Source organism: Chiloscyllium plagiosum, unplaced genomic scaffold (assembly GCF_037043375.1).
Source record: "Chiloscyllium plagiosum isolate Xiang-an unplaced genomic scaffold, Cpla_swu_hap1 HiC_scaffold_21, whole genome shotgun sequence".
Classification (NCBI taxonomy): domain Eukaryota; kingdom Metazoa; phylum Chordata; class Chondrichthyes; order Orectolobiformes; family Hemiscylliidae; genus Chiloscyllium; species Chiloscyllium plagiosum.
Window position 1 is genome coordinate 48,328,818 of NW_028270159.1, and position 24,005 is coordinate 48,352,822.

Sequence of the window (24,005 nt, forward strand, 5' to 3'; positions counted from 1 at the left end):
AGTTGTTGGAGGTTAATCATCTCAGTTTGGTCTCATGATATTTAATGGTGTTACCATGATTGAGTCTCCTCCTATCAACACTGACTAGAAACTGAATTGGATCGGCCATATAGGTCAGTTCCCACAAGGCACAAATCAGAGGTGCGATGGAATACTCTCCACTTGCCTTGGTTGGGCTTAGCTCAAAAATATTGAAGTAGTTTGACAACATCTAGAGCAAAGCATCCTGCTTGTTGGGCATCTCAACCACCAACTTCAATTAGCTCAAACATCACATGATATAGCTGATGGTCACATTTTATTTGGTAATGCTCCCACATGTCTTTCCATGTTTCACAATGTCAAAGGCTCAATCCAAATAAAAGGTGTTGTTACGGTAGGCACACCAGCTATACAATAACTTGCATTTGTTAGGGTGGAACATAGAGAAAATTTATTGGATTTTTGGAAAATTTTCATTGCTCTCAATTGTGACTTAGTGTAAACTAGAACACGTCAACTAATTAAAAACTTAATTTGCTCCCCAAAACATCTTTCAGCGAGGGTTGCTGCACTGTACAGTTTTGCCATAGAAACTAGACAATGACTTGGCTCCCAACAGCAGCTACTTTTGTGTAATGACACCACCAGGTGGCACAATTTGCTAACAGTGGAACATTACTCAAACCAGTTGGAGGCCATTTTTGAGGAATCATTTTTGTTTTAAGTTTGCTACAGGATGGGTCAAAGTAGTTATCAAGTCTGTGTGCATCTCTACATATACACTGGACTTGAAATATTTCTCGCTCCACTGATGCGTCAGATATACTGAGTTTCTCCAGCATTCTCTGTTCATTTTTAGTTAACTCTGAATTTGGCTATTACTTATGGCTATTCTCTCATATTCTATCCTTCATTACTTTTAGATCACCAAAACTCTGCTGCCTGTACTTGCATGCCCGATTTTAATCACTCCACTACAGGTGATACCTTCAGCTGCCGAGGCTCGAAATTCAGAATACTCTCCCTGCAGCTCTTTCTTCCATTAAAAGGTTCTTTGAAACCAACCTCTTGGTGAGAGTTCAGATGAGCAAAAACTCTTGTGTGGCTCAGTGTTCTACTTGGGTTTGTGATGCTGCCAATACCTGACACTGTTAAAGGTGCTTCGTAAATAAAAGCTACATCTGTTTTTCAAAAAACAGAATTGCAATGTGCGCTTAGATTTTGATGAGTCAGAGGGTGCTTAAGCTTCCACATTGCCCTTCTGTAACAGACCAGAACAAAGTGACTGTGTAGTGAAGCGCCATCCTATTATCTACCCAGTTCAACCTCCCATGCAGTTTGTTCGTGATCTGAAACTATTGAGGAGACCCAGAGTTGAGCCCAGGCCACTGCATGGAACATTAAACATGGATATGAATGGCTGAGATTGACAGAGAGGAACAAACCAGTCTGTTGCAGGATCAGTCCCTTTACCTGCTCTGCTGCAGCCTGGTCAGTCGATGTTCGGGTTTTCTTCAGCAACGACCGCACTTTTCCCAGTTCCTCTTCATACGATTTCCGGATTTCATCCATTTCCTCCTCCGCCCGCTGCCGCTCCGTTACTGCTTTCCTCTTCCTTTCTGCTAAATTCTGAGCGCAGAAAGCTTGAGTTACCACAGAGAATAGGAGGGAAGGTCACCTCATTACCTGAAGAGAAGCACATTGCCAGTCTACATCAAGCAGATGAGGGAGTCACCAGGAATACCTGGGCACAAAGCTGCATTTCACCATCTGATGGCACAGCACACAGCTGGAATGCTGCACTGTCTCACCATCAGATAGACATGATTGCCAGAAATAAAGAAGCATTTTACACAGCAATCACAGCTAACAACATCTCCACATAATCTACCTTCTCCAGATTTTTTCTTTCAGTTCGCAGATCCATAAGCTCCTCCTCCAGACTGGCAACCTTCACCTCAAGCTCCTTGCGCCTTTGTTTCTCCGCTTTGCACTGAGTCTGAGCATGCTCCGACACTTCTTGTAGCTCTGAGACACACAGGTACATTACTGGTCAACCTTGAGAACATGTCAGACTCAGCTGAGAGAAAGCTACTTATTAGCTTAACCCATCATCGCGAACTATTACAGCTTCCATGTCTGCCCAGAAATATTCTATCCAGACTAAGCTGCAGCATGGGCTACTGTCACAAGAGTCATAAGATACAATAAATCATTCTCCACTCTCCAGAATTCCCACCCTTTGCCAGGGTGACCTGGAGATGTGCTAATTAATTTTATGTAGGGTGCCACAAGCTGACCTCAAAAGAGGCAGTAGTTTCTACAATGCATTCAAAATAGCATTAAATTATCATTAAATAAAAATATGTAGAGTAATCAGGAAAGGAAGGGAGAAAGGATCCAACTCAGTGCCCTTTTGGAGAGCTAGTGCAAACCACGATGAATTGGATGGCCTCCGGCTGCACCACATTTCCCTGATTCTACTGTCATTCCTACATAGCTGCCACCCAAGCTTTGCAAGAAATGCCAGGTGCTATGCAAGCATAAAGGCACTAAAAGAACTATGATATCTGCCTAAGAGATCCCAGGGACCACAATGCCATAAGACAAAAGGCAGGTAGGACTACTTTAATTTGCAATTATGGTCAGCAAGGACTAATTGGACCAAAGAGTCATACAGCACAGAAACAGACCCTACGAATAAGAACAAAAATAGACGTTGCTGGAAAAGCTCAGCAGGTCTGGCAGCATCCGTGAAGAGAACCCAGAGTTAATGTCTTGGTCCAGTGACCCTTCCTCAGAACGGACATAGCTAGGAAAATGTCAGTTTACATGCAGAACATAAGGTGGCGGGAGGGGGTAAGGAATAAACGATAAGTGGGGATAGAGTCATAAAATGTACAGCATGGAAACAGACCCTTCAGTCCAACCCATCCATGCCAACCAGATATCCAAACCCAATCTAGTCCCACCTGCCAGCACCCGGCCCATATACCTCCAAACCCTTCCTATTCATATACCTATCCAAATGCCTTTTACATGTTGCTATTGTACCAGCCTCCACCACTTCCTCTGGCAGCTCATTCCATACACATACCACCGTCTGTGTGAAAACGTTGCCCCTTAGGTCCCTTTTATATCTTTCCCCTCTTACCCTAAACCTATGCCCCCTAGTTCTGGACTCCCCGACCCCAGGGAAAAGACTTTGTCTATTTATGCTATCCATGCCCCACATAATTTTGTAACCCTCAATAGGTCACCCCTCAGCCTCCGATGCAAAGGAGTGGATACCAATCTGGCTAAGAGTGTGAATAGCTGTTAATGGAGACCGTAGATAGCTAACATGAGGGAGTATGTAATGGCAGACTGTGAGATAACAAGGCCTGGTGTGTGGAGTAGGAGGCTAGGACATGGGAGAGTTCAGGCCCTAAAATTATTGAACTCAATATTAACTCTGGAGGGTGGCAGGGTCCCTGAGTAGAAAATGAAGTGCTGTTCTTTCAAGTTGCATTGAACGTCACTGGAGCACTGCAGCAAGTCTGAAACAGAGATATTGGCCAGGCAAAGGGGTGGTGTGTTAAAATTGCAGGTAAATGGACGCTCAGGGTCTTCTTTGCCAGCAGAACATAGATGTTCTGTGAAGCAGTCACCCAGCCTATGCTTCATTCCCCAATGTAGAGGAGACCACATTATGAGCAGTGAATGCAGTAGAGTAGATTGTGAGAAGTGCAGGTACGTTTGGGTCTTTAGATTCCGAGGGAGGGAGGAGGTAAAAATGACATCCAGCACGATTTCAGACAGTACATCCCAAATCATAGCTAAATGTGTACAAAATAAATTCCTTCTCCCCTTATTCTTCTGATTACCTGGTACTAATAGAATTCCTCATCCATCTCCATTTATGAAACTGATAATTGTCAAGACCTCTTAAATCTCTTTCAAGTAGAAAAGCTTTAACTTCGCCAGGTTGACCACTTCATCATAAACGGTCTTGACAAGGTGGACATGAAAAGGATGCTTTTTCTTGCGGGTCATTCGGCGGGCACATAGTTTAAAATTAGGGTTCATCCTTTCAGGCCATGGAGGCGAGAAATTCTTCTCTCTGGGGTTGAGACATTTTTGAACACTGCCTCAGAAAGGTGTTGGTGGCGGGTTATGACGACTTGAATTATACAGAGGTGGAAAGATCCTTACTCAGTTGGGAACTCAAAAGTTATTGGGGGGTAATTGGAACGTGGAATTCAAAACACAATCAGATCAACCATAATGTTATTGAGCAGGCCAGCGGGCTCAAAGGGTTAAAATCTACCCTATTTCATACATTCATATCACTGGCACTGTTCAGTTAAATCTCATCGGCACCCAGTCTGTGGTCTGTATGCTATTGCTATTGAGGTTTGCTCAGCAATTTACGAAGTCGAACCTAACTTCCTTGTTTTTGTTCTTTACAAGAGAAACATTAAAGGTGCAGATATCACATGTTTAAAAATGCTAAATCTTCCCTACCACTGTCAAAAGATTTCTCTAGGAACAAAGACAGAGCTCGTTCCTCTTGATGGATTTGCACATCCATCAGAGTGATAACCTGTACCTGTTAACTGGACTTCCACGTTGTTGAGCCGTAGCCTTTGTCCCTCTGCCTCCTGCAATGCTGATGCAAGCTGGCTCCGTAACTCCATCTCCTTCTTCTGGTGGGATGTGAGCTCCAGCTGCAACTTGGCAACCTGGCTGGTTGCAATTGCTAGTTCTTCAGTCACCTTAACCTAAGGTCACAGTGGAAAAATAAATCAGGATTTTTAAATCAGTCTTTCGACATTTTGCTAAAGAGCGCCAACAGCGCATCAATTAGATCAGGTAAAATCTGCACAAAACAGGCACTGAACACTGCAAATCCAGGGAATCTCAGCCTGTGATTAAGACACCAAATGTCAGATTTTCAACACAACAGACACTAATTTCACACAAATATTCAAAAAGTGTGCTTAACCATTGTTTTAAGTTAATAGCTGTACATAAAATTCCTTTATCACTCTCTCTCACCAACCCAACATAAAAGCAAAGTACTAGGAAACCTGTCTAGCATTTGCTGTTATAAGCAGCCAGCAGTGTAACTCAATGGTCCATTTGGATCTTCAGCCATTCAAGCCAGGGCTCTGGCTGATGTGTATCCCAAAACGTATATTGCTGCATTCCACAAAAAAGCTTCACCTTATACCAACCAAGATTGCTCTGCACAACAGACGATTCAAGTCCTGAACTAACCCACAGGCACACAGCCATATATTGCATTGATTCACAAATAAACAAATTCACAAGTAGAGTGAACATCTGCGTATCAACTCAGTCAGCTCTCTAAACAGATCTAATCCAACTGAATACAGTGGCACAGGTTAATGCAGGTAGTATCCTTAATTTATTCAGCATGTGACATTAGTTAAAGCAGTGTTCCCAACTCAGGTGCTTTTATGAGTGAAGACTCTGCATCTATGTTTACCATGATGCTAGGCGAAAGTGAGGACTGCAGATGCTGGAGATCAGAGTCTAGATTACAGTGGTGCTGGGAAAGCAAAGCAGGTCAGGCAGCATCCCAAATCGATGTTTCAGGCAAAGCCCTTCATCAGGAATTAGGCTCATTCCTGTGCTTTCCCAGCACCACTCCAATTTTTACCATGATGCTGCCAAGTGACAGTGAAAGATAAGGTAGTAAACATTGGACAGAGTAAAACTGTTAAGTTAAAAAAAAGTAGGCTGGATATGTACTTAAAATCAATGAGTCACAAAAACTGGACGAATGCATCCACAGATTCTTGGGAAAGTAGGTAAAAATCATGGAAGCACTCACTAAAACCTTCCCATCCCTCAGAGTACAGGGTTACGGCCAGAAAGAGTATAACATCCACAATTCTGTCTTATTCAACTACTGGCCTTTCAGTGCTGGGGAAAGCTTTTAGAAACAGTAGAATTACCTGTTCCCCAGACAAATATCAATTAAGGAAAGTCTGAACAGATTTTTTCAAGAGCAAATCATGTTTAACTACATAACTGTTTAAGGGAGGACTAGCAAGACCCGGCCAACATTCAGACTTAGGCAATCATGCCAGGCAATGATCATCTCCAACAAGAGATTTCATACTCCAAATATTGTGTAGAAACCCTGAACATAACTTTGAATCCCTATGCCCACTTAACTTTGTTCTCTTACGAACGGAAACAATTTGTCCCCATCTACTCTGTCCCACCCGCTAGTGATTTTGAAAACTTAGCTTTCTTACCAAAGAGAATAGTCCCAACTTTCTTTAGATTAGATTAGATTCCCCAGTGTGGAAACAGGCTCTTCGGCCCAGCAAGCCCACAGTGACCCTCCGAAGAGTAACCCACCCAGACCCATTTCCCTCTGACTAATGCACCTAACGCTATGGGCAATTTAGCATGGCCAATTCACCTGACCCGCACATCTTCCGACTGTGGGAGGAAACCGGAGCATCCAGAGGAAACCCACACAGACACGGGGAAAATGTGCAAACTCCACACAGAAAGTCGCTCCAGGCAGGAATCGAACTGGGGTCCCTGGCGCTATGAGGAAGCCGTGCTAACCACTAAGCCACCATGCAACTTGGTCAAACTATCCTCATCACTGCATTGCTCATCCCTGGAACTATTTGTGTGAATTGCTTCTGTGCTCACTCCACTGTATTCACATCTTCCCTACAATATCACATCCACAACTGTACACAGTGCTCCAGCTGAAGTCAAACAAGTGTTTAGCTACTCACTGTCACCTTCTCAAATACCAGTTAAGAACAGTTTGCAAATGCTGACATTACCATTGACACCCACTTCCCACGAACGAATACACAGCCAAATGGTCTCAAAAATGTGAAAAAAAATCTGTTACAAAGCACCACTGAAACAAATAAACATTCAGGACAAGTTTGTGCATCACAATTCTTGTATCATTTAAAAAGCAGGTTTTCATGTTTATGAGTACTCTGGAAAATCATTTACATTCTTAGAGGTTTCAGCAAAGCTCACCATACTCCATGGCAACAAAAACCTCAGTGTAGCCCTTCTCCCAACCTCCACCACTCAGCAGCCCCTCTCCTGAACCTAAGCTCCAACTCACCCCGCAGACACCATCTCAGCAGCACTCACCTGCAAAACTGCACCCAGATGGGTTTCGCTGCTTCCCTCTGCCCTCCAGAGACTTGACCTGTGCTCCTGACTAACTCCTGAACCTTAAAAACCCCTGTGGTTCCAGCAAGCAGCAAAGTATGCCATTCTGCTGAGCTAGGGAGAGAAGCGATGGCAGCCAGGTTGATGTAATGCATATGGACCTCCAAAAGGCATCTGATACAGTGCGATAACAGAATAAGCAGCGTCACAACCAAATTATTCTGGAGGTCACATTCATGAAGGAAGGGAGGCGACAGTCTAGTGATATTATCACTGGACTGATAATCCAGAGACCCAGGTAACCTGGGATCTGGGTTTGAATCCCACCAAGGCAGATAGTGGAATTTGAATTCAATATTAAAAAGAAATCTGGAATCAAAAGTCAAATGATGACCATGTATCCATTGTTGATTGCTCTTTAGCAAAGGAAACTGCTATCCTTACCTTGCCTGGCCTACATGACTCCAGACCAACTGCACAGCTGACTCTTAATTGCCCCTGGGCAATTAGGAAAGGGCAATAAATGCTGGCCTAGGTAGTGACACCCTCGTCGCATGAATGAATTAAAAAATAATGGTGTGGAAGATCATTACGCAAGTCAAGTAACAACTACTTCAGCCATGCTGCATTCAAATGAACTAGGACTGCGCAAGACTCAATGCAAGGCCAGTGAATGCAATGACTAGGCTTTCTCAACTCACCTGTAAGAGGCCAGAATAGGATTTTGCCAGAGACAACAGAAATTTACAAGGAGGAAATAACAATACAGCTCGCAACAGAACAGATGGATAAGGCATTCATAGACAGTACATTCTTTAATTAAGCAGCCAGAGGAGGCCAGTGACCTTAAAGATTCCGATAGTGCCAATCACCTGTTTCCCTAGCTGAAGCAAATGCCATAGAACGTTTGTGGATTTTTGCACGAGAGCACAAAAGCAGAGAGATCATGTTTGACTGCACTGATGACGTTGCGACTCAACTGCACTCATCTGAAGTCAGCATGCTAAACAAAATATAGAGATTTTCTTTTGTGTGGCGCAGTGTCACAGCAGTTAGCCTCAGTGCCAGAGTTTGATTCTTTTGAAGTATTTGTGTGCAGTTTGCACATTCTCGGGATCTGTGAAGGCCTCAGAAAAAACCCATGGCTTCCTCCCACAGTCTAAAGATGTGCAGCTTAAATGGATTGCTAAATTAACTATCCAGGGATGTGTAGGTTAGGTGCATTAGCCATGGGAAAGAGTAGGGGGATGGGTCTGGATGGGATGCTCTTCGGAGTGTTGGTGCAGACTTGTTGGGCTGAATGGTCTGTTTCCACAACGTAGGGATTCTCTTCTAGAACTAAGTCCCAATAATTTCAATAATTTTTACTATACAAATTCAGCCCATTGTAAGGTCTGAACAAATTTAAAAGTAAAGGTATGTTTACATATTTAGCGCATCATTATTTTCAAGTTTTTGATAGAATGTTTATGGTCACATCATTGTAGGGGCTTTCTCAGGTATCCGGGAGCTCTGCTTAATGCAAATTCATCAGTGGACTCTGTGATTCAACTTGTGACTTAATGAAGTTGCAAATTTAGATGTGTGACAGGAAATAGATGGTTTGTTTTCCAAACAGAGAAAAGTTTCCAGAGAGCTTCCCCAGACATTGGTTGAGGGCTCCCACTTGTCCTGATAAAAAAAAAATCAATGAATAACCTGTCCATACCAAACAAATATCCTAAATTAATCAAGTCCCATTTGCCTGCATTTGGCCCATATCCGTCTAAACCCTTGCTATTCATATATCCATCCACATGCCTTTTAAATGTCATAATCATACCAACCTCTACTATTTTTTCTGGCAGTTCGTTCCAAACACACACCACCCTCTGTGTGAAAAGGTTGCCCCTCAGGTCCCTCGTAAATCCCCCACCTCACCTCACCTAAAACTTGTGCTCTCTAGTTTTGGACTCCCCTACTCTGGAGAAAAGACCTTGTCTATTTACCCTATTTATGCCTCACATGATTTTATAAACTTCTGTAAGGTCACCCCTCAGTCTCTGACACACCAGGAGCAAAGTTCCCAGCCTATTCAGCCTCTTCCAATAACTCAAATCCTCCAATCACTGCACCCTTTGCTTGCTTTTTTTTTACATTTGTACTGTAAAATCTATTGCTTGTTTAAAACTGTGGAATCTTGTGGCTTCTTACTTCGTGAGTAACTGGAATCATCTACTTTTGCAAATAAAGTATGGTTCATAGCCAGATTGTGGATCTTCTCTAGGATTTCACCAAATCTGGTCTGAGATCATAAAGAAGACAAAAACCTATGACTAACATCCACACAAAGCACTGGTTTAGCCTCTACTGAACTGGTGCGTCCACTCCTGAGCATCATATCTGACCCACCCATAGCATTCGCTTAAAGCGCCCAATCATAAATAATTCACATTTTTTGGTTGAAGCATGTTGCTTGCGTGCAGTGTCATGGCAAATTCTGAAATCAAAAATCATTGCAATGTATAAAAGTACACTTAGCAAATAGGGAAAGGAGCAAAAAACGAGCGCACAACTGCATTTCTGGACAGTCTCCTTTCCTCCATCCTCAGCTCTTGTGCAGAACAGGCACGTGGTTTGAAAATTGCTTTAAAAGGCATGGGTTGCTGTTAGCCGAGATAACCAGTAACTAGAAATACTAGGAATTATACTGAGGTCCATCGTAATTCTAACCGTAAGCTCACTACACTTACCACTTCAAATAATTCCAAGTGTCAAAACTGAACGCAAATAGACGCATGTCACAACATGGGTGGATGAGAAATCACATACACCAACAATCTGATCTTAACAGGACAAGTCACAAGCCAAGTACAAGAGGCAACTCAAGAACTCTTTTGTAGTTCACAGACTATCACCAGAATGCAAGGATGAATAATTGATCTGTCTTCACAGACAGACAGAGAATGCTGTACATTAATAGCGTTCAACAAACAACCCAGTGATGCAAGACCCTCGTTCACAGTTTATTCCAAAAAACATCAAACATGATTCAAACCTCAAACAGACACACTCTGAAGGCACAGCACTTGAACAGACACTGCCAGAGAGTCAAGACACCACAGCTATCTGCATATACTTTCAACAAATGGCTGAGAGTGTTACAGAGTAGTGAAATGCTATAACTTGTAAACTGTGCTATCCAAACTAGGGTGCTGGGCAACTAGATTATAACCTCTCCATTTCTCCCATGCCCCAGGCTGTAATCAGAGTCAAACAGTGCCTGCAGAGTTGGCATGAGCTGTTTTCTCCAAAAAGCAAAAAGCACTGATGGGTGGAGACTAGTGAAAAGCAGAGAGGCACTAGGCATCTACCTTTGCTCATCCTCTTGGTTTGAGAAGGTGCAGGACCTTGGATAAACTCAAAGGAAGGATAGCATGAAAGCAAGCTGAAGTGAGACAATAATTCAGAAATAGTAAACTGAGCAAATGATTGATTTTGCTGCTGTTATTTGCATAAGCTGCAGAGGCGAGGAAGGAGGTTACTTCATGTTCCAGCTGACCAGCTTTACCGAAAAGGCCAACTTAACCCAGAAAGGGCTGTAAATGATGCAAGTACATTTAAAAAGATGGGCTCCCTCACCTGAGCTCTTGCCAACTCCACTGGCAGTGCAAGCTGGGAAGAGAAAGTAGACTGACAGTAAGTGAAGCGAACATACAGAATAGCACAGAGCATGAAGGCTTGCGTGATAGTAACAGACTCTGAAATGCTCCCCTTTCATAGTTCAAACATCACTGGCAGATTTGGACTCCATTTACCAACCTCTCAGAAACAGTACCAGAAATGACACCACCCACCACAACACTGAGACAGTAAGACGCATAAATGCCAAGTGGGACAGAAGACCAATGCTTTATCGGAGGCACACTGATGTTACCTAGCATGTTGACGAAACGTTTGAAAACAAATCCACCAGCTCAGTGAGCAAACAGACAATCTGATCACTGGCATATTCCTAACATTGAACATAATGCACACCATCCTTTGCTTTCAGTGCACTACACTGAACAGAACTCCACAACCAAACTAGTTGTGCAGTTATTGCTCTTTGGCTAACACTATGTTCCTTACGCATTGCCCTCTCAGGGCAGGACTGAATGGCTAACCTCTTGCTTCATTGGTCCATTAAATATCCATCACTGTCCATCGCTCTCCTCAGGGAGAGATGAAAGAGAGCTGCCAACGCCTGCTACTCAGCATCTTCAGATCAGAGGATGAAATAGAGAATCTCTCTTAAATTAGGCAGACTTGAATTCTACAATGGTCGCTCTTTACACACCCACAACATATAAGGCTCTGTAGTTTGAACATCAACTGACTTACAAAGCAGTGGGCAGCATTAAAATTAAAAAGACAACGAAACAGGAAATTTTTTAAAAGTTGCAATTTCTCCAAAATAAAGGTCAGAGGTTTGCATGTGGAGATGAAACTTCATGGGAAGGCAGAATGACTGTGCCTTTTGAAAGTAATTTTGTTAGACCTGAATGACTCAACCATTGCAAATCACAACAGCAGTTGGAGATTGTCTGATATTTTCCAATGAGAATTGGCTTCAGCAGTCACAGCAATGCAGCAACCTACATTCATTCGTAAACCATTATCTACATGAACGACATGGAACAGAATTCACAAAAAGCCTTTGGACAATGTCTGGAATGGCCACAGCACAAGTGGAGTGAGCATGAAATAATGTTTCCCCAATCAGTAGAAGACAGTGATATATTCCAGGAACCACCGGCATTTGGCTTACTTATTTAACAAAAAAAATCATGCCACTGTCTTAGAATCTAGCTATGCAACAAGTAATCTCTCTCTCTCAACAGCATGCAGGAATATTGAAATATTGCCAACTTCTAAGTTAAAGGACATTTTTATTTCAGTGACTTCTGTGATCAAGTCAAAAGATACAATGCTTGCCATTTCACATGTCTAGTTTCAGCAACAAAAACTCCCAGACATATCTCAAATTAATGTTTTTCCATTTTATCTCAAGGTTGCACCCTCAAGTCATATTCTTAGATGAGCACAACAGAGATTGATAATTCACCCTCATCAGTCCATTCTGAATGAGATTTTATTAATGCTAAATGCAGAATAGTTTTGAGCGCTGTAGGTCATATCCACACACCATCAGAATTAACTTGCCTGATATTTCCAGAATGTCAGCAAAGCTAGAATACATAAAAACAAAATGAACCATTTCAGATTTCCAGTATCTGGAGACAATACATTCTAGAGATACTCTGTTCGGAAAAAGTCATATAGGACTTGAAACACTTTCAATATCCATAGGTGCTACCACACCTGCTGCATTTGTCCTGCAATTTCTACATTTACTTAGGCCAGAATGTATCAGGTGAATTTCCATGAGCAGCTGCTGCATTGATTATCCCACACTGGAACCTAAACCACTTTTATCCAGTCCACTTCCACTCCACCTCTGCTACCCTGAAAAATCCACCATAGCATCAGTATAACTGACTCATTTATGGGCTAAAGGAGAAACAATCTGACCTTCTCCTGTTCTGCAAGCAGGATACGAGCCTGGTTATTCTCGGTTGAAGATATTAGAGAGTCATTCCTCTGCTCCATCAGCAAATTACTCTGTTCCACATATCTGAAAAGGAGGAGACAGGCAAACTGATAAAATAAAAGTGAAAGTGAACATTAATAATGAAAATAGGGCAAGGTTTGAATTACTACACTTGACAAGATTTTGGTCAATCAGACCTTATCTGTCAATCCACCAAGCATAACCTGTTGGACAATCTATAAAACTTTAACAAACAAAAATTCGCAATAAGCAGATGCCATGGCTAATGGACATCAATTCTACACATGTGCCAACATATAAAAACTACATTGCTTCTTCAACATAAAAAGTGGCAAGTATATATCAGAATCCATTGGGTAGTGTTCAATTATGGTGGTTTTACCCTTTGTACAGGGTAAAACAAATTGTTGGAATGATATTGAGCTTAAGTATCGAGGGCAGTTTGCATAAGCTTCCATTCCCTTACATTTAAAATGCAGAGATTGAATCAAGTTTTATAAAAAAAAGAGATTAAATAGATATAACGACCATTTTCCAAGGTGGAGAAATCCACATTGGAGCATAACCCTGTGAAGCCACGTAGGAGTGAAACCAGGAGGCACTTCACCACTCCAGAAGAATGGGGATTTCTGGAATTCTTAACCCAAAAAGCTGTCATGGTCAAAGAAATTGGAACACAAAAGATTGAAACAACTGATTTTTTTGTTTGGTAAAGTCAGTATGGGATATCAAACATAAACAGGAAAATGGAGCCGAGGTTTGGATCAGCAGAATCTACAACAATGACGGACCAACCAAAAGAGACCCAATGGCCTTGCCTTGTTAAACAAGCAGGTGCCATTCCATCACAAAACAACAGATTAAGTTCAATTTTCTAATCTTCATGGGAAGATAGACATTGCTTCACATGACAAGACCAGTCACCGCTGGTCTCCCCCTATTGGTCCCATGGAGGGAATACAGCATTCACCAGCATCTCATAGCTCCAGTTCCCAGTCAAGGAATTCAGTGGCGCCTTCACAAAAACTTGAGTGCACTGGCCCACAACATCGTACATGGAGAATGAGTTGAGGCATTTGAAATGGAAGTGCATCATTACTTGGATAGCAAATGGATTAAAAAAAACAAAAGGATTAAATGAGTCAAATTGTCAACTCAAGTGCTAAAGTAAAATACAAAATGACAGGGTGCAAACTCAACCCATCAACTTAACCCCTAGATCATAAACCATGCCTCCCGAAACAGTTCACCTCAGCTCACAAAAACAAAGATTGTTTTAAGATTGTATAGAAGGACTGTCAATTGTTTAAGAGCAATTTGGCTAGTCCTATTTCAAGGAGAAAGTGAGGACTGCAGATGCTGGAGATCAGAGCTGAAAATGTGTTGCTGGAAAAGCGCAGCAGGTCAGGCAGCATCCAAGGAGCAGGAGAATCGACGTTTCGGGCACGAGCTGAAGAAGGGCTCATGCCCGAAACGTCGATTCTCCTGCTCCTTGGATACTGCCTGACCTGCTGCGCTAGTCCTATTTCAACACAATTGACAATTTCACTTCCTTCACGTATTTATCAAAGCTACAAATAAAACTCTATCCATCAGCCTACTACCATTTAGCATACTGACCTTTATTGCAAGATGACATGAATATAAAACGTAAGAAAACCTTGTTAAAATTCTAAAAGGCTTGGAGGAGATCGCGCAGAATACACGTGTGCAATTTGATCCCATATACAAGGAATAATATACTTCCATTGGAGGCAATACTGTGAACTTTCCCTAGATTGGTGCTTGGAACAAGAAGATGGCCTTATATGAAACAGAGTACACTGGGCGACAGATTTTCGAATAATGAGCGTTGATCTTATTTAGCATTTAAAATTGTGAAGCAGCTTAACAGAATAGACAAAGAGGCTGTTTCACCCAAGTGCAGAATCTAGAAAGGGTTACAGTCAAGGCCAGAGGCCAATCAATCATTACGAACGGAGATGAAAAGAAATTTCTTCACCCAAAGGTTTGAGAACCACTAAATTCTCTAACCCAGATAATTGTCAATGTTCCATCATTAAATATAGCTGAGATAAATAGATTTTTGGTCACCCAGCAGTGTGTGTGGAGCTGGGCCATAGCAGGCTGCTATGTGAAGTGATGTGATGATGACAGGCGAGAAATTAGAATTAATGACAATGATCAACCATGATTGTACTGAATGGTGGAGCAGGCTTGAGAGATCAGTAGGTCTACTTCTCTATGTCTTTTTTTGAGAACTGGGAGCAAAACATTACAACTGATGTTCATTGGCTGAAAACAGCTTTTAAACAGTTTAAGTCAACTGAAAACCTACATATTCAGAAACTGACAATGCTACTCTGTGATGAGCAGAGTTCATTCTTGAAATATAGAAAGAAGTTGGTTAATGATTTACCCTTCAATAGCACTTAGACAAGCAAGCTGATACAAGCCTTAAAAAGCGAAATTATTAAGTCAATGAAAACCAACTCTTTCATTAGGAAATCAAAAACTACAGACTGGTACAGCACAGAGGGTGCTGACTGTTCCAGCTCTCTCAAACAGCAGTTCCATTAGCCCCATTCCAGAACTCTGTATAACGTTACCCATTCAAGCATTGGTCCAGTGCTCTCTTAAAAGCCACTATTGAATATCTATCTGCAAGTTAATGCTTTTTTTAAGCAGCAGAATTAAGTCCATACAGACTGGGGAGTCCACACTGATATATCAGACCACTGGGATTAAAATTCATCCCAATAACATGATGCGATATACATGTTTGTGCATTTGGGAATTGGCAGCAAAACATTAAAACTGAATTTTCATTCATTGAAAATCATTTCATAGATTTGTTTTAATGTGATCTGGAAGCCGAAATTGTATGTATATCAAGTTTTGAGAAGATTTGTAGCTCAGGTTGAGGTTTTGGATGTAGGTTTGCTCGCTGAGCAGAAAGATTCATTTCCAGATATTTCATTATCTTACTAGGTAAGGTAGCAAAACGTCTGGAAATGAATCTTTCAGCTCAGCTAGCAAACCTATATCCATTATACATATATATTACATGCATGGACTAGTCCATCTCAGGCACATTTGAACATGCTACACAGGAGTATGGTCGATGAGTATACTTTATCTACAGCATTTCATCAAGTTTGCTTGGATCTGAAAGGGCTAATTATTTCTTAATGCCTAAAAACAGCAATCAAGTCAACCAAATCAAGCAATGCCACTAACTCACCAGCATGGTCGCATCAGCACAAATGCTTAACAGTATTTGTGTTTGATTTTGACTAAAATTTAAAGTTAGCACAATCTCTGCAAGATTGTACAGAGCACAGATGCCTGCCTCAAATGGCAGTATTCCCCTATTACCTCAAAGGACAAACAAAATATGGGCGATAAAGCCAAACCTTAACAGCCAGGAAAACAAGTTGATTTGAATTTGCTCCAGCCTAACTAAAAACTGCTCACCTAATCACTCACGGTGATCCCCATCTTCAACTCCCTGAAAACCCCACCCCATGCACCCAACCCACACTACCCATTATCCTGTAATGATTGTACCTCCCTCTGTCCCCAGGCTCCTCACCTCCCTTCCTTTCTTCACTCTCCCACCCACGGGCTTCTCCAAAATCAACATCTTGCGCCTTCACCCAAACACTCACTCTCTGTCATCTCTGGTATCTCAACTTTGCACCTTACCTCACTCTTAGCCCCCTCACCTGTCATTATCCTATCATTTCACCCAACAACCTATGGCCCAGCTCGATACACAGTGCTGGTCTGCTCTGCCAGCACCTCTCCACCACTCCTCCCACACCCTCTGCTCTTTCCGGACCCACTGAGCTGGCCCACTCTTCTCTCTCCTGCTCTATGTCATTGCCACCTTCATCTCCACACACCACCTGTCATCCAACACCTTTGTCAGTCTCCAGGTCCCTTGCTTACCTCCCTAATCCCTTGCTTCTCATCCAGGTCCCATTCAGTATCTATCTCCTGAAGCCTCCAAGTTCCCTCAGCCTAACCATTATGCCCCCACGACGTGTCAACTTCTCTTGCACCTGTTCAGCCCCTCTCCAGGTCCCCTCATACCCTCACCCAGCCCACTTTTCTGCACTAATTTACTCCATTGCTGCATCTATTTGTTGCAATGCACCCTGCACCTGAGAACAATCCTCAAAAGATAAGTGGAAGACTCTCTCTTTGACATGAGGTGGAAACAAATTTCAACTAGATTGAAAGAGTCAGGCTGCTGATTTAAAATAAAAATGCTCATTTGAAACCAAGGACTGATCTTGGATGCCACTCATTCCTTTAATTCCCCTCGCGTCACCGGGATCCAAAAGGTTTTGTTCCTCTGCAGTACCTTTGGTTTCTCTGGATTAGGTCACTGATCTTCCCATTCTGCTCTTCAATTCGACTGCTTTTCTCAAACACTTCCTGTTTCAGCCTCTCATTCTCCTGCATAAGAAAAAGCAAACAAAACATAAGCATATAGAAATACTACACACTCACTGGGGGATGAGAGTGTCCATTAACATGCGAAGCGAAGCAACAAGATTACTGGCTAATAACACAAATGAGAAAATAGTCCCCTTGGACAGAATGCCACCGACTATTAACATTCTGGATTAGTGGTGCTGGAAGAGCACAGCAGTTCAGGCAGCATCCGAGAAGCAGTAAAATCGACGTTTCGGGCAAAAGCCCTTCATCAGGAATAAAGGCAGAGAGCCTGAAGCGTGGAGAGATAAGCTAGAGGAGGGTGGGGGTGGGGAGAAAGTAGCATAGAGTACAACAGGTGAGTGGGGGAGGGGATGAAGGTGATAGGTCAGGGAGGAGAGGGTGGAGTGGATAGGTGGAAAAGGAGATAGGCAGGTAGGACAAGTTCGGACAAGTCATGGGGACAGTGCTGAGCTGGAAGTTGGGAACTAGGGTGAGGTGGAGGAAGGGGAAATGAGGAAACTGTTGAAGTCCACATTGATGCCCTAGGGTTGAAGTGTTCCGAGGTGGAAGATGAGGTGTTCTTCCTCCAGGCATCTGGTGGTGAGGGAGCAGCGGTGAAGGAGGCCCAGGACCTCCATGTCCTCGGCAGAGTGGGAGGGGGAGTTGAAATGTTGGGCCACAGGGCGGTGTGGTTGATTGGTGGGGGTGTCCCGGAGATGTTCCCTAAAGCGCTGTACTAGGAGGTGTCCAGTCAGTTTGTTATTGTGCTTTAGTAAAATGTCTGGGCACAGTGACAGCATAAGTGCTTTGTAACATGCAAAGGAAAACAGCACCAGCGTTGGTTTCCACTATATAGATGCACCAGGATAGAGGGGGAGTGGTCATAAACACATTCAGAAGATCACGTCGATTGCGAAAATACTCAAGGTCCTTGCCACTATATATTATTAACTCTACATACAATCCACAATGGCCAATCATAAACAACACTACTTGGAGGTAGAATACCAAAATGTAAATAAGGCCACATGATAATCTAATTTGAAACACAAGCTACTGCAAAATTTACAGAAACAAGGTGCACAATGGATGGCCAAGATTAAGATTAATGCTAATAATACAATGCCACAGAGAATGACAGCAAATCAACTCCAACAGGAGGTCTCTCCTATCAAAAAAAAAAGCCAAATTCTCATTGCTTGTCATTCTATTCGAGGTAACTTGGAAATTAAAAATCTCTATAGCATCTTCTCCACAACCTAACATCTAGACACACTAACTGCACTTACCTGGATAATTCTCTGGATGTTATGCATGATCATGCTGGTTTCCATTGTTACTGATGAAATGCCAGGAAATGAGGGCCCATTTACATGTTTCTGCAAGTCATCAACCTGCAACATGGAAGGATGACCATCAGCCATAGCTGCCCAAGGTGATGCACATGTAAGAACTCATGTGTTTTCCCCTTTGGACTATAAAATAAAAATGCACGTTGTCATATAAAAGCAACAGGAGTGTTTTCTTTGGAACTTGGTCAAGTGGAATTTCACACTTTAACGATGTAAGTGTATGTTACTTTCTGGAGGAGTGAGGAGGATACTTTACAAGACAGAGTAGAAAGCGAGGGCTGGAGATCAGAGTCGAGAGTGTGGCACTAGAAAAGTGCAGCAGGCAGCACCTGAGAGCAGGAGAATCGACGTTGCGGCCATAAGCCCTTGATTCCTAATGAAGAGCTTATGCCCGAAACATCAATTCTCCTGCTCCCAGATGTTGCCTGACCTGCTGCACTTTTCCAGCAACACACTCTCGAGCAGAACCAGGAGTCCATGTTCAGAAAAAACTGCCTCACGGCTGCCTGTTGAATTTGCCACACTGCAGTTTCACAGAGCTGTAAGGCAGTACACCGAGAGACATCCAGATCCTGAAAGCAAAATGAAAAACACCTCTTTCTTTCCACTCTGAAAGAATAAAAAATATCCAGCAACACTCGAGAAAATATCACAGAAGACCTAGGTTCACTTCATTAGCTATTAAATCGAAGATCAATCTCTCTGTGGGCAACACAGTCACTATTGCCAAAAATCAGAAGAATTCTGACAAAGACATTGCATCCTTGCAGAGTGGTTACTGATCTACATAATTGTTTCTCCCTTAATTTTCCCACCGTTCTATTTGTGTTAAACTGTCTCTTATTTGTGAGTGGGTGGGTGCGTTTGGGGTTTTAAAGGGTTATAGCTTTAATCGCATAACAGTAAAATAGTTTTTACCATTTGTTAAAGAAGTTTATTTACAGTAAATAATTATTTCCTGTTCATGAATAAACCTGCTGTGAAGTACTTTTTGCTGAATAGCAATCCTCAGGCAAATTCCTCATATGAGAGGTTTAATTGGATAATTACACATTTGTGATGGCTTGCGACGCAGTGCCCTCTTCCCACTCACATTGTGACGCACATTTGAGCTATCCCATCTGCAGCATCACTCTTGCAAAGTTCTACCAAGCTTGTATATCCCTGACTCTGCACCTGAATTCCAAGTGCCTATATTTTTGTGATAACCCTTGAATCAGTAACAGCTGTCGGCAGATCATTTGGCTCTGGACACTGCAAAACACAAGCCCGATTTCATCTCCCCCCCCCCCCCCCAAATTTATTTTTAAAACTTCAATTCATAGGTCATGGAAATTTTTAAAAAATTATTTCATGGGATGTGAGTCTCTGGAAAGGTCAGCATTTGATGTTCATCCGCACTGGCCCTCAAGGTGGTGACGAGCCATCTGGTGAAGGTGCACCCACTGTGCTCAAGGCAAGGTGTTCTGGGATTTTCAACCAACAATAAAAGGGACAGCAAAACAGTTGGCATCTGTGGGGAATATTCAATGACTGCAGCAAGAAAATGTGAACATCAATGATCATACGAGCTAATTTAGACGATATCTGTAGCTGATAGCATTATTAGTGCTCACTGGCCTCTGAGTAGTTGATTCAGTGTTCGGAAACAAGCCAGACCAAAGATTCCAACAGCAACCCACCTTAAGAGAAAGCTGGTCAATTTTATCAGACGCCTTACTGATAGCCAATCGAATCTCAGTGTTATGCTGGCGTGCCTCTGTCATCATAAAGGAAGTGACATCTCCAGCAGCTATTAAAACACAAAGAAGCAGCACAACAATATACACAGTGTTGAAATATTTTGCTTGGAACAACAGTTTTTTTTAAACTAATATGCTACGCAACTACTTCACCCACCTGCTGCTCAACAAACTGGAAAATTAACACTAGAATTACAAACTAAGCAAGTGTCTACAAAACTGGAAAAAGGATATTTGGCAAGTACCAACTACTAGACTGCAAATACAGACTCTCAATTTAAGATTCTTTCCAGAAGCTTAACATTAACCAAAAAATGTAACAAGATTAGCATAATGTCTGGTACAATTCCAGCATGCATATACCTTGATACTGGTGTGCCTGGGCTGGGTACATTGGTGCAACTGTCTGAATCTGAGTCTGCGCAGCATGACCTTGTGGGTAACCATAGGATATCCCTGCATATGGCTGAATGAGAGAAAAGATTAAAAAGACAAAGGAGTTGTTTACATTGAAACAAAATCCTCAAAATTTCCTTTAGTTTCAATCCATCAGCCACAAATGCTAACTTCATTGCTCTTCCTTAGCTGGACAGATAGCATCCTTTTTACTTTTCTAACCAGTGTCCAGGATCAGGAAGTGACCATGCTCAAGTGAACAGGTTACTCCACTGCAGATTCACTTCGTGGATGAAGCCATTTTCTATTGTTAGGTAAATTGCAGTATTGTGCTTATCAACAGAGTAACACCAGGAATAGACCAACAATGAGCAAAGAGTGTAGAAACATTGGTCCTATTAAGAATGCTTTAAATCAAATGATATGAGCAACAGAGAAAATGCTCGCACTTCCCTCTAACATTCTCCAGCTCTATAACAGCCCCCCCCATTTGCATTGGCTTGGTGTAAAATCTTGTTCGACAGGAGTCTGTAGATTTTTTGGAAAATGGAGACTTTCAGTGTTTCTAATCATGATTCTGGGAAAATGACACCAGTTTGTCAATCTGCTCATGCACAGATAAATGCAGCAAGCCAGAGGTTACCAGTGATCTCCTGTTCATCCACGAGATATTCAATTTTTATATTCTTGAAAATGGAAATCAATTATGAAAATGACGCAAAATGTCACTCTTTATTGAGGTTTGAAAAAAAATCACATTTAATGAGATGTAACTCTTAAAAAGGCAGGCTCAGACATCATTACTGAACAGCTGAAAAACTAATTTCATCATTGCGGAATCTCAAATTTCTCCACTCCGTTAGATATCAATTTCAGCTTCTACTTTAACCCCTTGTGTCTATTCAGTCTAAAGTTTTTTTGAGCGTCAGCTACAGCAAGTTGGTAAAACTTGCTCCTTAGTCACAAAGGTTCCAGGTTCAAGTCCTATGCTGGGGCTTCAGCACAGACCTCAAGATCAATGCTCCAACGTAGTAGTCAGATAGTACTGAGCTGCCAGAAGTGCCATCTTTAGAGAGAGATGTTAAAGAAGGCCACACATGCCAGCTATCATGGATGCAGAGTACTATCCAAAGCACTACTTTGGAGCATTGACCTTAAGTTTTGTGCTTGAGCCCAAATGGGACTTGAACCTGGAACTTTGAGACTCATAGGACAAAATGTCATTGCTGACAATCACAAACAAGGTGAAGATTGAACATACACAACAGGTTAAAGTAGAAGCTGAAATATTATGAACCTTAAAAAGGAAATTGAAAACCTAACGGAATGGAGAAATTTGAGATTCCACAAATATACAGTATATTTATACTTATCAGTTCATCATGAAATCTGATTACTGCATTGCTGTTAACAAGTGCTGGTTATGTGCAACCTGGCTACTGTGCTCACTGTATAACAATAGCAAAGATACTTGGAAAGTAATTAATTGGCTGTCAAGTGCGTACAGATATCCATTGGTCCCAAATAGCCCTCCACAATTTCTGTGAAATGATAAAAAGTGAATGATAAAACATGCTTGCTATTTGCTGGCTTGATGTCAAAAGAATTCTCCATTGTGACAGGTCTCAGTCAGCTGATAACCATACCATAAAGCTTTGCATCAAAAATGTTAACAGTCTGAGTCATAAAGATGTACAGCAAGGAAATAGACCCTTCAGTCCAACTTCCCCATGCCAACCAGATATTCTAAATTAATTTAGTCCCATTTGCCAGTATTGGTCTACATCCTTCCAAACCCTTCCTATCCATATACCTATCCAAATGCCTTTTAAATGCTACAATTGTACTAGCCTCCACCACTTCCTCCGGCAGCTCATTCCAAACAAACACAATCCTCTGCATGAAAAGGTTGCCCCTTAGATCTCTTTTATATCTTTCCCCTCCCACCCTAAACTTATGCCCTCTAGTTCTGGATTCTCCCACCCCAGGGAAAAGAGTTTTGTCTATTTATCATATCCATGCCCCTCATGATTTTATAAACCTCTATAAGGTCACCCTTCAGCCTCTGATGTTCCAGGGAAAACAGCCCCAGCCTGTTCAGCCTCTCCCTGTAGCTCAAACCCTCCAAACCTGGCAACATCTTTGTAAATCTTTTCTGAACCCTTTCAAGTTTCACAATATCCTTCAGATAGGTGGGAGACCAGAATTGCAGGCAATATTCCAACAGTGCCCTAACCAATGTCCTGTACAGCCGCAACATGACCTCCCAACTCCTGTACTCAATACTCTGATGAATAAAGGCAAATAAATATCAAACGCCTTCTTCACTATCCTCTCTACCTGTGATTCCACTTTCAAGGAGCTATGAACCTGCACTCCAAGGTCTCGTTGTTCAGCAACACTCCTGAGGACCTTACCATTCAGTATACAAGTCCTGCCCTGATTTGCCTTTCCAAAATGCAGCACCTCACAATTATCTAAATTAAACCCTACCTGCCACTCCTCAGCCTATTGGCCCATCTGATCAAGATCCTGTTGTACTCGGAGGTAACCTTATTCGCTGTCCACTATACCACCAATTTTGGTATCATCTGCAAACTTACTAACTATACTTCCTATGTTCACATCCAAATCATTTACAAAAATGATGAAAAGCAGTGGACCCAGCACCGATACTTGTGGCACTCCACTGGTCACAGGCCTCCAGTCTGAAAAGCAACCATCCACCACCTTCTACCTTCGAGCCAGTTCTGTATCCAAATGACAAGTTCTCCCTGGATTCCATGTGATCTAACCTAGCTAACCAGTCTACCACTAGGAACCTTGTTTAACATCTTACTGAAGTCCATGTAGATCATGTCCAGTGCTCTGCCCTCATCAATCCTCTTCGTTTCTTCTTCAAAAAACTCAATCAACTTTGAGAGACATGACTTCCCACATACAAAGCCATGTTATACAAACATCCAATACACAGTGGAAGGTTCATTCGGGCAAATTCCACTCAAACATTCAGGCAGGAAAAAGTCTGGATCACCGAATGTGAATTGCAGACAAACCTCGGCATTCCAAATTACATGAAGGCTGAAATTGGCAAGTTTTGCCCCTTACCTCCCCCTGTTGAATCTAACTAGATGGAAGATATTTCAGTGTACCTGGAAGGTCTGCCCACTGCCAGCCAGTCCTTGTTGTGCAGAAAGTGTGACTGGCAATAGTGCGGCAGAGGAGGATGCATGCATGGAAACAGGCGCTGTTAATACAGAAAAAAAAAAGGCAAAGTATGACAATTCAGAAAATAACTTCCTGCAAGGAATGACAAAT

The 24,005-nt window shown here is 42.2% G+C and overlaps 1 protein-coding gene across 2 annotated transcripts in view; it reads right to left on the reverse strand.

Annotated features, from left to right (window-relative positions):
- Nucleotides 1-24,005, reverse strand: part of fkbp15a (FKBP prolyl isomerase family member 15a) — a 100,315-nt gene that overhangs the window by 36,135 nt on the left and 40,175 nt on the right. For both annotated transcript variants that reach the window (XM_087998541.1, XM_087998540.1), the window contains 9 exons: nucleotides 23,840-23,934; nucleotides 20,655-20,757; nucleotides 20,232-20,341; nucleotides 18,487-18,591; nucleotides 17,121-17,215; nucleotides 12,709-12,811; nucleotides 4,574-4,745; nucleotides 1,874-2,010; nucleotides 1,456-1,611 (listed from right to left, as the gene is read on the reverse strand). In XM_087998541.1, coding sequence (XP_087854667.1) covers nucleotides 1,456-1,611; nucleotides 1,874-2,010; nucleotides 4,574-4,745; nucleotides 12,709-12,811; nucleotides 17,121-17,215; nucleotides 18,487-18,591; nucleotides 20,232-20,341; nucleotides 20,655-20,757; nucleotides 23,840-23,934 — 1,076 coding nt within the window. The remainder of the gene's footprint in view (nucleotides 1-1,455; nucleotides 1,612-1,873; nucleotides 2,011-4,573; nucleotides 4,746-12,708; nucleotides 12,812-17,120; nucleotides 17,216-18,486; nucleotides 18,592-20,231; nucleotides 20,342-20,654; nucleotides 20,758-23,839; nucleotides 23,935-24,005) is intronic.